This window comes from Mastacembelus armatus, chromosome 15 (genome assembly GCF_900324485.2).
Source record: "Mastacembelus armatus chromosome 15, fMasArm1.2, whole genome shotgun sequence".
NCBI lineage: Eukaryota > Metazoa > Chordata > Actinopteri > Synbranchiformes > Mastacembelidae > Mastacembelus > Mastacembelus armatus.
In genome coordinates, this window is record NC_046647.1 from 6816157 (window position 1) to 6830149 (window position 13993).

At 42.3% G+C, this 13993-nt stretch overlaps 1 protein-coding gene across 9 annotated transcripts in view; it reads right to left on the reverse strand.

The window, feature by feature from the left end:
* The window catches only part of cpeb3 (cytoplasmic polyadenylation element binding protein 3), a 35936-nt gene extending 21950 nt beyond the window's left edge, over positions 1–13986 (reverse strand). For 2 of the 9 annotated variants that reach the window (XM_026308847.1, XM_026308845.1), the window contains exons 1-3: positions 12960–13225; positions 10634–11559; positions 5139–5292 (exon numbers count right to left, since the gene is read on the reverse strand). In XM_026308847.1, the coding sequence (XP_026164632.1) occupies positions 5139–5292; positions 10634–11559; positions 12960–13011 (1132 nt within the window). In that variant the 5' untranslated portion in view covers positions 13012–13225. The other 7 variants (XM_026308849.1, XM_026308851.1, XM_026308846.2 and 4 more) reach the window with 7 other exon arrangements.
* Between the last annotated feature and the right edge of the window lie 7 nt (positions 13987–13993).

The following is a 13993-nucleotide window of genomic DNA, read 5'->3' on the forward strand; positions in this document are numbered from 1 at the left end:
GGCTACAAGAGTGATGCGTATCATGTTTCCAAGTGGTTAAACGTTCGCTAGCATCTGTGTGGCTTATCGCCTCTGGCTGAGCCCACCTGGAGCTCTGCTCAACTGCTCTCTCTGTTCAACATTACAGCACATCTCTAAGCCCCAAGTTACACCACTGGGAGAAATCTCCAGCAGATTTTATCAGAGGAGAGTGGGTGTGCCAACAGCAAGGTGTAGGAGTGTCAGCTCTGACAGAAAAAAAAAAAAAAAAAAAAACTTCAATCACCAACACATTTGCAGAGAAGGAAACAAAACGTCAATACTCAAGGCAGAGCATATGTAGTCATCATGAAAGTATTAAATTCCTTTCAGAAAATAACAGAGGATTTCCAGAATGTAGTTAATCCTCATCACAACTTAACAGCAAAAGTAATTATTTCATGGTTTGTGAGATCTGGACAAACTGTGGTTTTAATAGACAGAACAAGCCCAGGCTTGTCTTGTTGCCTGGACTGAATTAGCTCAGTCATGCTTACAGAACTAATTTTTCCACCATAACAAAACAAAGCACTCTCAGAGTGTAGTTTATTAGCAGAAAAGTGTGATTTAACCTTTAACACAGCCAACAAACACGTCGTCTTATCTCTATACAGTTATTACTGGCAGATTAAAGTACAGGGGCATCCTTCTGTGACTGAGATCATCTCGAGTGTTAGTAACATAAAGGGTTGAGAAGTGGTTCAGCTTTACAGCCAAACTTAAGGTCAGTCAAATATTGACCTTTAACCTCAGGCTTAGCTACTGTGAACCCTCTCTGAACTTAAACAGAGGCCAGTGTTTACACAGATCTCTTCATGTGAATGAATTAGATCTTTAAAAAGGACCAACTTAAAACTGAGGTAGTTTTTTTTTTTTTTTTTTCTTGGTCAAGGCTAAATCTTTAACCACAAACTTCATCATTTAACCTTGATCCTTAACTTAAACCTCCCTGCAGATCTTTACACCACAGCTTTAACTTATACCGACACAGAAAGTGTAGCGTCTGAGCTCTGTCTCTACAAAGTTGTCAATTAAAGATAAACCCAACCCTCTGAATCATTGAAGCACCTTGCCTAATCACACTGTTACTCATCTGACCTGTCCTGCGTGTGCAGTTCTTGTTTTCCTCAACTCTTATCCATTGACCAATGCTCTTGTCAACAAGACAAGTCAAACAGCACCAATGTTTGCCCTCCCTCAGCTACTGCCTACAGTTAGAGCTGGAACCCACCATCTTTTACAACAACTTTATGTTTCATACAGGCCAACACTTAAAGGGTGACACCCACAAAATAAAGCCGAACATAAAAATCAATGCAAAACTTCCTGTGTGAAGCTACAACAGCAAGCATTTTTCATAAAAAGTACCAGCTAGTCACACTGTTCTGAAATAATTAGCCGATTAATTCACACAAAATGAAAAGACAATTTTAATAAAGTAATATTCTTAGCAGTTACGTACATTTACAGCCATTGTAGTGTCTGCAGCTTTAGATTAATTTACTTTGGCTTTTTAACTGCACTCTTCCCATTTTCTGACATTTTAAAGACAAAGGAAAAGTTTGGGAAATACGTTTATTTGCTTTCTTGCCATGCATCAGATATAGTATGAACATTTCTATCACTCACGTCTTTCTGCACAATATCAGGTTAGCTTCATATAAGCACCTGGCAAGGAAATAATCCAGCACTCCTGTAAAATGTAAAATTTTTAAACCTCATTTTTTGGAATTTTCATGTCATTTTTTAGTAAATAAACAGGACGTACAGTTCAGTAGGCTGATACATCTTTATTTTAGATACATCTAACCTGACTAGCTGTTTGCAGTCTTTGGTCTAGGCTAAGCTAATTGCCCATTGTCATTAGCTTCATATTTACTGTAAAGGCATGAGTGTTCTCATCAAGAAAGCAAATAAGTGTAAATCCCCAAATGCTGATTTTTTTTCTTTAAATGAATTTAAAATGTAACTGATAAAAAAAAAAAAAAAACACAAGCTGCAGTTCTGCTTTGGGGTTTGAATTCACATTAAAAGTTGGTAAAGTTCAATGATATAAAAGCTGCAGTTTCACACACAGAGACAATGTAGGTGCAACTGACACATGAGGACGATCATGCACGTCAGACCAGCTGAGGCAGTGTGTGTGCGTGTGTGTTCAGGGAGAGACACTGAGGATGGGGTGGACCTGCACGCCGCTTCCACCAGGACTTACAGGATTTAACACTATACCTCTTAACACTATGACGATCTCAAGTGGTTAGTGACAACATCAAGAGATTGTGTGTGTATGGGGAGTGGCAGCAGCATGTCTGTTGAGTTGTCTTTGTTACAGACAGCAGTGAGCGACAGCCTGAAACAAAACGTGAGGTGAGAGCATTTTGCCTGGAATGTCGCAGCTGATTTACATGTCAGAAACCATTTGGCCATGTATACCTGTGTGTGCAATGCCGTGGTGACTGTTGTCAAAATAATGGTGTTTTTCCAGGCCTAGGGGAGAATCTCTGGTGTGTGTGTGTGTGTGTGTGTGTGTGTGTGTGTGTGAGGGTGTGTGTGAGGGTGTGTGTGTGTGTGTGTGTGTGTGTATCCAGGGGATGCCTAGCTCTCAGCTGACCCAGTTCAGGAACTACATGCAAACCAGTGTATGAGAAGCACTGCAGAAAGGGCCTGATTGTTCAGAAGTCCCTGCGGTTCAGTTCCCCTTGGCCAGGAGCTTTTAGAAGGTTTGTGAGGATCACGAGCATGAAGTGTCTCTCCCCTAGACAACACACACACACACACACACACACATATACACATATACACACACTCTGAAGCTGACTCTCCTTTCAACAAGTACTCAGACAAAAACTGGTTGAACTCAGATGGCCTTGCCTTCCTCCCTATCTTGGCAGAAGGAGGGGATTATGGGTGGGGTCACGTCACACTTTTTAGATGACAAACTGATTCTCATTCACATCACAGTATAAGCACTTTTCCTTTGAAAACACACACACACATACAAGGGAAAACAACTATTCTGGTCACAATGACAAATATGCAAGAAATGTCTGCGATGGGATGAATGTGGGTGGGACCAAGTCAGTTTGGAATGCAAATCTGGGCCTACTAGTCTAATTAGTTTTGACTGGTGGTTCTCAGCTGGTGGGCAGTATTCTCAAAATGGGATGCCAGACTTACTACAACAGCAGCTGGCCGTAATAATTTACTCTCTTGCCTAGGTTGGTACCTGATTAAAAAAAGAAGTAGTTTCATTTGAGACTTACCACCTAGCCTGTGAATTCGTAAATTAGTACCTATCGAGAAAATACAGTATATTTAAACTTTGAAATCTGTAACACTTTCAAATATGGGTTTTGTTTTATCTACATATGAGATGTTCGGATGATCTCAGGCCAGAGACTTACAATAGGATCATTTCATTTTCCTCATCCATGGTCAGTCCATAACATGTTTACAGGTCTGTTATGATCACCGACTGTTTCTCCTGGATAATAGGACTAATTAGAGTTAAGTAGGTGGGATTAATCATGGGAGAGCTATCTTCCCACATAGCTTTGCTCCAGAAACATAGCATGAATAAAAAGACGTGAAGCAGGAATGAGGTCAATGCAGCTCAGCAGTGTTGTACACTGACCCCACTAAAAATTCCAAATATATATTTATTTATTTTTCACTGCTTCTTCCTCACAACAGGAAATTAGCAAACATAAAAATATTAATAATAATACAGTCTATTGTCAGAAACATTTCATTATGGAGGCACTACATTTGCCCTCATTGTTATTTAAACGTTAAAGCACTAGAAAAAGTTTTGAACTAAATAACCTCAGCTGAAAACAATCACACACACAACATGCCACTGCTGATTGTTCCGCAGACCGTGGACTGGGCCAAAGCACAGGCCCTTTCTCAGACAGTGAGCAGATATGGTAGCAGGGTGGAGCTGCTCTGTGGTTGGCATAGCAGCTTACTGCAGCAACTCGATTGTCTATGTGACGACAAGAGGCGTAAACAAGCAAAAGAGAAGTGCTGGGATACACACCCATGTCCACGTACCACCCGCCCTGCCGTCCTTGTATCTCCTCTGTCTCCATTGTGCTTTAATAAACAATCACAAGGAACGCCCTGCAGGACATTACAACACCTTTCCAGTCAAGTTAGGCCAGGACATTCTGCTCGAACAATGGTCTCTCAACACAAAACTAGGGAAACAGAATCTATGCATGAGAAATGGCATGTTCTGCTTGTTATGTGCCCCTCTCACCAATCTTTCCATTGTTAAGATGGGAAGATGGTGGAAGCATAAAAACCAAACAGCCCAACCTGACGGGGGCCCATCTGGGAGACAGAGATTTTTACAATAGACGTGACCTCTGCTACAAAAACACTGTCTTAGAAGGCATGAGATACATTGTATGCCCTTAAAAGGTTGTGAACAAAGATGTCCTACAATGGTTTCATGATTACCTAAATTCTCTATACAGACTAGGAATAATGTTGGTATATTTTAGTCTCATTATTTATTTCACCATTTAGAAAAACTGCTTATGTGTATCAAAGTTGCATAGAAACACTGATTTGATCTAAGAGGTATGACTCATTTTGGGCATGTCTAAGCTCACAATCAAAATAAAAGTCTAAGCATGATTTCTGAATTCTGCTTTGTGGCAATCATCACAGGAGAAATAACCGCAAGTCAGGTTATAAACCACAGATATACTCAACCGCTCAGCGTTTATGCTCACAACATATTCAGTCATCAAAAGTCATGTGACATTGACTTAATCCACTGATTCCAATCAGCAAAAGCAACAGAAGATGAAGCAAAACAGCAAAAGAAAATGCGTTTTTCAAGTGAGTGCACACAGCTGCACATCTGCTCCACAACATACATGTACACGCAAACAAGAATAATGCAGTTTTCCAGATAAGGCTCATAATGTTAATCATTCATATAAATTTCAAACAGAGCATGTCTGGATTGGATTGGCAAGAGATTGGCAAACAGAGCAAAAGAAAACCAAATGTACCCAGAGATGAGATATGCCCATGAAGCAAAAAATAAAATAAAATAAAATAAAATAAAATACTGTAAGCATGGACGTATGAATATTCCTAACCTGCAAAATGATTCCTCCATATAATATCAGCGATAGTCATTGGGGGGCCACCGGCAGGGTGTGGTTTACCTTTGTCATGGTCAGTCCTTATCATATCCATTAAGGAATTCTCCAAAGAGTGCAAGCTAAAAGCATCAAAGGGCCGATTCCGGTCCTGAAACACAGCAAAACAGATGAGGGTTGGGGTTAGTCACCTCAGGGGGTCTTATACAATAACAAGGAAGGACACACTTTTAAGCTATTGTGACTGCTGCTTACAGCAGCTATCAGATATGATGCACTGCAAACAGCATTACCGGCAAATATACAGTTAACACCCCTTCATTTTTTGCACTTTGTTATGTTGTACATTTAATTTTAAATATTTAAATCACCAGTCAGAATTCTTCTGCATTAATGGGAGAACCTGCTGAAGAATGACCATCTCTACAGATCTCAATCCCCATGATTGTAGAGAACAGCAGCTAAAACAAATTAGGAATCTGAGACTATGTGTTACAGCTACTATAAAAAATACAAGGTAACTGATATTGATTACAAAAGGAAAATTATGTTTGGAGGCTCCATAAGCCAATGTCAATGTCTACAGTAAAAGAACAGACATGACTCTGCCCTCAGGAACCTCATTTGGCTGGATTGTGTAAATGAATTCAATTAAATATGACTGAAGGTTACTCCATGGGCTTTCTTGTAATAGATGAGGTACACCTTAATTTAATCATGACCCCCAGGAGGTTCCAACCTGGGGGTATCATTCATTTTGAGAAATGTCGATATCATTTAACTGAAGAGGATCTGACAAGAGCTGAAATGATTAGACAATCAATTACTCAATCAACAGAAAAATCATTTTAATCACTTAATCTTTGAAGTCGTTTAAACAAATTGGCGTAAAATGGTCTAGTTTCAACATTCAGTTGTGATGAGTTGCTGTTTTTTCAAGTCTTCTGTGACAGTTTTTGGACATTTTATACACCAATAAAATGATTCACTTGAGAAATTTAGTTGATAATGGGAATAATTGTTAATTTGTTGTAGCCCAATCTAACTAAAAAAAAAAAAAAAAAAAAAAACACAGGTATAATATCTGTGTGGCAGGTCTATGTATAGTTTTTTTTTAAAAATACAGACATCAAAATGATATACCTTAATACTGTATCTGGAGCCTATTGATCAAGTCCTTCCTAAAGGAGCTCAATTCCCCCTGATGCAGCTGGTTTAGGCGCGGTGCTATAGCTGTGATGGGGCAGCAGCAGGTAACACTGTCATTTTTAAAGTATTTTTACTGGGGATTTATTAAACCTCTTCAAACCAATTTCCCGATTCTGTGAGGCAGGACGGACTGCAGAGTCAATACTACATCAAACACCTCAAGGGTAAAGTGTGCACTGCTGATAAAATGTTTAGGTGCCCGCTGTGTGTGTCAGTGGATTTATGGGAATGGCATGCGTGCCAAAGGGTAAAGCCTGAGGGCACGCCTAGCCGGAGCTGGAGGCTGCAGCCTTGGCAGCTGTGTCCTGTGTCCACTGCCCGAGTCGGGTACACATTGTTTGCACACCACAGCTATTGTTGCCCATTCAGCTGAGCATTCAAAAGCGTTATTTCCCTCACTCTGGACCCGACAGCGCAACGTAGATAAAAATCTGCCCACTTGGTACAAATGGTAAACACACAAAACGCTGAGCTTTTATTTTCCCCGCCCTCCCCACCTCTCTGACACGTGGATGAACACAGTGATGAGTGGGGGCTGGAGAGCCTGCTGTACCTAAACAGATAATACACACAAAAGTCCCAAACAGACTTCACAGTTTAACACATCACATAAGTTCCCAGAGTGCAGGGTGAACCTGACATATCCTGACTTTGCTGCCGCTCACATTTCCTTATGACCCATAAAGCTATAAGGAAGAGACCAAGCACTTAAGATATGGCTGTGTACATGTTTTCAAGTCTGCTCAATACGGTTAAAGGCTGTGAAATCAGGAAGCAGATGATGAATCTGCTGTTTTTTTCCACAAAAGTGTAAAAAATGTGAGCACTGAGCAGCAAACAATAACCCAACCAACCAATCAATGGGAAAAGACCCAGCGTGAGGGGCACAGGCCCAAAAGGTTAAGACAAAACATCCCAGATTTCATTACATCTTGTGAAAATTTCAGGAAATAGTTAGAAGTAAATATATATGTATATTCCAGGGTTACACTAAAAAAAAAAATCCATAATTTGCAATAACAGACCACAGCAAGCCCCTGCATTTGAAAAGCTGGAAAAAGTATTTGGCATTTTGCTTTTTAAATTGTGTAAACAACAAAGCAGGTTATTTCAATTGTTGCTGATTCTCTGTGAGCTGACCAAGAGATAAATCGACCATCATTTCAGCTAATTATTCCCAATCAACATGAACTAACATGCCCTCTCCTCCCTGACACCTCCAGCAGTTTCATTCTTAACCTTTATTTTACTCTGCTGCCTATTTAAACAGGTTATATCAGGTTAAATTTGGACTAAAAGAAGCTAAACCATACTAAGATCCCAATTTAAATCACACTGGTTACTCCCTCGAACTTGCCAAAGCTCCTGCCGTTTTGCATGACCATCATACAGCAGCTGACTGCAAAGACTTGCCTGCCAGTCTGCCAGCTAACTTCCAACTTGGTGATCTGATATGAAGTGATTAGGATCACACTGAAACACACAGTAACCACCACTACCATCATTTTAAATCAGGCCATCTCCAGAGAAACCTGCGACTTTGAGCCTTAAGCCTCACACTGACATGTTAAATTGAATTCCGCACATTCCTCTGCTTTTAAGCAGCACCAGCAGCAGGCGAGTACGAGCACATATCGGAGCGCACAGGACTCAACATTTCACCCTGTGTTTCGTCTCTAGCACATGACGAAAACTGAAGGAGATCTACACCATGACAGCCAGTACACCTGCCACCAGCTGTCCACGTGAGAGTGTGGGACCACTGTGTGTATCATGCCCGCTGCTTGACTCAGCGTTTTGAGTTTCCTTCTAGTAAACAGGCCTGCTGACATGTGGCACCGCGACCTTGCATCCTGGTGGAAACTCTTCTCCAATTATGGGTGTGATTATTATGCAGCTAAGTGTGAGCTTGAGCTGCTGTTGCATCACTGAGGCACCCATGAGGCAACTCTGATGCCATCATTTGGATTCATCTGAGTTGAGCTTGAGACTTCAAATATTTTACCTAGACCTGAAGCAATTCATTGATTAGCTGATCATAAGAAAAAGAATGATTATGAAAATCAAGTATGTGTTTTGGTTATTCTTCAAGCAAAAGTTGTGGCTTTCTGAAGATTTCAGTCTATAATGTGAAGATTTTCTGCTTCAGGAAAAGAAACCTCAACCATATCAGTAACATCATCACAGACTGCAATAAAATAATATATAAATATATAAGTGGAGCATCTTATCAGCACCAGGACAGCAAACTAATGAATAACATTATGGATTTATCTGCTGAACATTTTCTTATTCAAATGATTAAATGCTGTGTCTAAGAAGATGTAACGTTTGGACTGAGGTACCTTTACAAAGGGTCATTCTCGTCACAGCAACCAAGTTAGTTTCAAGTAACAATAATAAGAAACGGAGAAAAGCAGAAAATAGTCCCAGTTAAGAGCCTCCTACCAACAAGCAGCTGATATTTTTGCTTAAAAACTAACACACTAGTGAAAGAGTAGATCACCGTTGTACTTCATCTCCAATATTTGCCTGAGTCTCACTTCAGTAAACAGCCCACTCTGCACAGCATGACATGTGGCCCCTCGGCCTTGTCTCCTGGTGACAACCGGAGCTGTGAGCCAGCCAAGTCGAGAGAACAGAGACACTCAACAGAAGAAACAGAGTCAGGTCTGACACACACAATCATTATATCTTCGAAAGGTTATACATTTCACCCTGGCTGCATATCGTCTGCACATGTAGTCCTCTCTGCCGCAACAGGTTAACGTTTTGATTTGTGCCCTGTTCTCACATGCTTTAATCAGATGAACAAATACTGCTTTATAAGTAAGTCGGTGACTTAAGACATCAGTGAACACAGAGAAAACATTATTAGCTATGTGAAAAAGCTAGTGCTGGGACTGTTCATGTTTATCTACTCTGCAATCAGATGTGTCAATCAGGCAGACAGATTTTATGCTGTCCATTAAAGGCCTACAGATGGAAGATCAGGCTTGTGATTTTTGAATTTTTATTGAAATGTATTCATACGCAACTTTCTGCGTGCAGGCACATGGACGTCTCTGTGATGAGCCTTATAAATATTTTTGCTGAAACTCTCAATAACAATCTAATATTGGCTTATTTTGTAAGATGGGAAAAACCGTTGACCTACCTTCCGGGTTCAAACACCGCCCACTAAGAAGCACCAGCCAATCAAATCCGTTTAAGGATGTTGCTTTCCTCCCGTCGAATATTTTAATATTAATGAATGAGAGCACACGAACCACGAACAGTGAAGAAAATATCGACGGAAAACATATGACAGCTAGAGAACCGCGTTAAAACGAACCGGGGTTAGACTGACAAATTACCAAAAGTAATGTTGTTATTATTGTTATTAGCGTGTATGTTCAATCATTATATATTCTATAAGGAAGCATCAGTGTAACCCTCAAGTCCGGTCTTACTCTGTTTTCTAATTGTCGGTTAAGTGTTTGACTAAATATCAGTGGAAACAACATACTGAGCTTTAGGAGTAAACTGGTAATTAAGTTTGCATTTGTGTTACACAGTGTCCCTGAATGTGTCATGTGTCCTTTAAACCCCACGGAGAGGGAGCTGCCAAAGGACATTTAGCCATTTAGTGCAATAAATCGTGCGCAACGACTATTTTTAGGACTGACTGTTTGTCTTTACCTGCGTAAAAATCGCCATGATCGATGGTTAATACTCAAATGACTCAAAGTGTCACTCGAGTCATTTCACCTCCACAGCACAACCTGTCAGCATAGACGCCACAAACCTGAAACACGTTAACAACTCTCGGCAAAAATCATTTGTGACCTCAACTCCCACACATTTAAAATAAATGGCTTTTATGCCGAATTACGTAAAGCAGCTGAAACGCTGAAGTCTTTACTATAACCTATAGCATTAATGAAAAACAATGGAAACATAATGTGAAGGCTATGATTCATTGGATGAAACCTTTTCTGAACTGCATATTTGTCCAGCTGACTGTGACACACAAAGCCCATCATCACTGTGACATATGGACCCGTAATGAAACCCTGGCAGCGACTGATGAGTTCAGGGTGACCTTATCCTGGAGCAGCCTACTTTGCTGGATTTATTTTCTCTGGATTTCCTGGAACATTGAATAAAATACGTGGGGGGAAAGTGTCCTGTCATTTAGGAAGTCTGACATCGGGGTAAATCTGACATGTCAAAGTGGTCAATATTTTTCAACACAAGCTGAAGCAATGGAGCTAGGCCCATGCCTGCTTACGGTGATTTACCTGGAAAGGCAGTATGTTGTTGCTGTTGTCAGTCCTAAAGGCGCTGTCCTCCATCCAGGGCTTAGGGGTGAGGGGGCCAGGTCTTGGAAATTTGGGGGGTGCAATAACATTGCTGGTATAGGGCTTTTTCATAGGGGAGATGGGGTTCAGGGGTGACGGCATCCCGACGCCTACTCCGACCCCTACCCCGACGCCCACCGCTCTCCGCGGGTCCCTGCCTGCCTGCAGCCCGCTCCAGGGGTTGGAGGCTGTGCTCCAGGCGGCGTTTTGGTGGTTATTCCAAGCTGACGACGAGGCAGACGAAGACGACGACGACCCCTTGCTGTTATTCATGACGGTCTGATAAGCGTTTCTCTGGGGGAAGGGGCCTTGGCTGGGGCTGACAGGGGATCTCCTCTGCTGGGGCTGCTGGGGCTGGGGCTGCTGGGGCTGCTGCTGCTGCTGGGCTTGCTGTTGATGCTGTTGGGACTGAGGAGCCAGACCGATCTGCGGGGAGAAATTACCGCCGAAGACCGGGTTGACATGGTGAGGGAAGTTCTGGAAAAGCATCGTCCCGTTCACCGAGGGTATTCCCTGGAAAAAGGTATCGTCCACGGCGTTTGTGGTTCCCGTGGACCAAGTGCTTCCAAACGAGGAGGAAGGGGAGGAAAGGGGGCCGCCGGTCTCCTGCGGCTGGTGGTGGAAGCTCAACCCGGGCAGGATCGGCGACTCCATCGGCACTTTGTCCTTGCTGTTGCTGCTGTTCAGCGCTGAAGCCGCTTGGCTGCACCCGGTCGACAGGCTCTCCGACTCCGATGAAGAAGAAGTGGGCTCCGATGACGGGGTCGGGGTGGTGGGAGGAGGGTCTACTTGTGTCGGATCTTGCTGATGGTGAGGCTGGGCTTTGTTTTTGTCCATCAGTAAATCATCCTGCATGGTTTGCTGAGCTGCAACGAGGGGAAACAGAGACGAGGAGTTATTGTTATTGTTGTAATTTAGGGGATCATAGACCGGGCTCGCTGGGCTGCTGTAGTATCTGATGAACTGGGACAACTCCGAAAAGGATATGATGTTAGAGGGACTAGGCAATTGCAAAGCAAATGCGTGATCACCCATTTAGCCGGAAAAAAAGAAGCGGAAAAACACACTTCCTAGGACTATACCAGAATGATTCACAAATCCCACAAATTATACACGGAGCATATGGCTGCAGATATTCACCAGATTTCGCCACGTCTCGTTTTTCCTTCCACGCAGGAACTCCGGAGCTGCAATGTGAAACTGATTCAGTGTGTTTTCTGCCCAAGGACCTCCCCTATATTCATTTACATACGTCAGTAAATACAGCTGTCCTTCAACAAGGTTGAAATACACATCTACCCTGACCTAGGCACTCCGACACACACGACCAAAGCTAACACGACTTCCCAAAAGACACACTTGGCCGTTTTCTTTATGCAGCAGATCGTGACGCACCTGAATCGCTTTAATATTCCGCGAAGATCTATCAGGTCCCACCGGATAGACTTTCCCTTAAAATGAAAAATATGTCAGTCTTATTAGGCCATGTTTCAGCGCGGTGTATACGATGGAGACGATTTAATCAAGAAGGTAAAAATGTCTGGCTAAATGGGGTTTCCAATACACAACTCACTGCAGAAATAATGTGATTTATAAGATTTTATTATAGCGCAAAAAGGTCCGCAGTCACACAGCCACGGGTCTTCATTTGCATTCTAAGGCAACAATATACCAACTTTAAGCCTGGGCTGGAATATGCCTGAAAGCTGTACTCGCTGTTCTCTATTCAAAGTTAAAGATGATGCTGAACCTTTCATGCAAAGTTACCATTTACTTTGCATTTCAGAGACAACGCCTTACAAAAACAAAATTTACAGCACCCCTTAGAATATTATCATGACGGCAATTCACGGCGTTCAGCAACCGATAAAGTTGCATCACTAACATGACATGACAATCTGAAATGCAAATCGAGCACAGCATGCTTGATTAGTGCAAGGCTACAGTAAGGTATTGCACATCGGCTATTTTGCCAGCTGGATCACATACAGTGAACAGCCACAGTCTATGGCAGTGTCCAACCATCCAAGTTTAACATGACGCTAAGTTAAAACCCATGGTGACACTGGTAAGACTCCTCTGGACTGACTGTCGGAACCTGGCTGCAGGAGAGCCAGCACTGAGGCCTGCCAATAACATGGAATGCATACGTCTGCAGACTTTAGAAATGACACTCGAGATGAAATGTCGGATCATTTCTGCAGCACGATGGCACTGATACAACTTGGACTTTCAAGGTAATGGCAAAAGCCTGCAATGTACACACCCCACCAGTTAATCCGTGTTTTCTCCTCCAAGAGCTGCGCTTCCAAGGTCATCAAAGCAGCATAATCAGCAGTCTGGAGTGGCTCAGCTCAGCAGCCCTTCACCACAGACATTGCCACGACCTGACCCTTCAAACCCCTGTTTATCGCGCTGATCGAGACACCCGATACATTTCATGAAGCCGAATTGCCTTTAACCCCCCTCTTCAATCCATATGTGTCCCCCTCAACACAAACGAAAAAACAGCATGCACACACAAAGCGGTCGCTCCTCTGCCTAAATTTGAATTACCTTTATCGTTCACCTTTTGTGACTGTGTAAATAAAGATATTTCTGTTAGTCTCGTCTGGGGTTAGATATGACAAACGAGCTACCCTTGTGCCGAGATAGTCAGCAGTTGCCTCAACAGCTGATTGACTGCGGCGCATGTATGATGCCGAGGGGGCTGTAGGGAATTGTAGTTTTTCACTGCTGCCGTGACTGGTCAACAAATATGTAACTGCTAGAGTAAAAAAAAACAAAACAAACAAAAAAACCCCACATGGGCTACAAAGCTGACCCGTGCTATATGGGAGGTTACAAGATAAAGCAGCTTGTTAAAGCGTCAATAAAAAAATAACAGTGATTGACAGTGACACATTTCTGTCCTTACACACGCGCATTCAATCACAGGCTTGTTTTATGTCATGACAGTCACACATAGTAGGTGTATAAATCTTTCACACCTATCTCACAGAAAGCCAGATGTTATATAGTGTAAAATAACTTTAATGCTCAAGCAAAAGGAGCAGAGAAGGTGTAGGTACTTTGTCAAAAACAGCTTCAATAAAGCGTCTTACCGCTGTTCGACGAGTTCTGTAGCCATATGTGCATCTTCATGATGACTGTCTTTCCACAAAGCCGTGGTCTCTCTTTGGCACATATGTCGGGAGTGGATTCAGAAGATTATTTTGATATTTTTGGCCATAAGAGGGAGGGAAGCATCATGAAACTACACTTCCCATGTCCAGGGAAGGCTCCCTTTTGCGGCGTTTT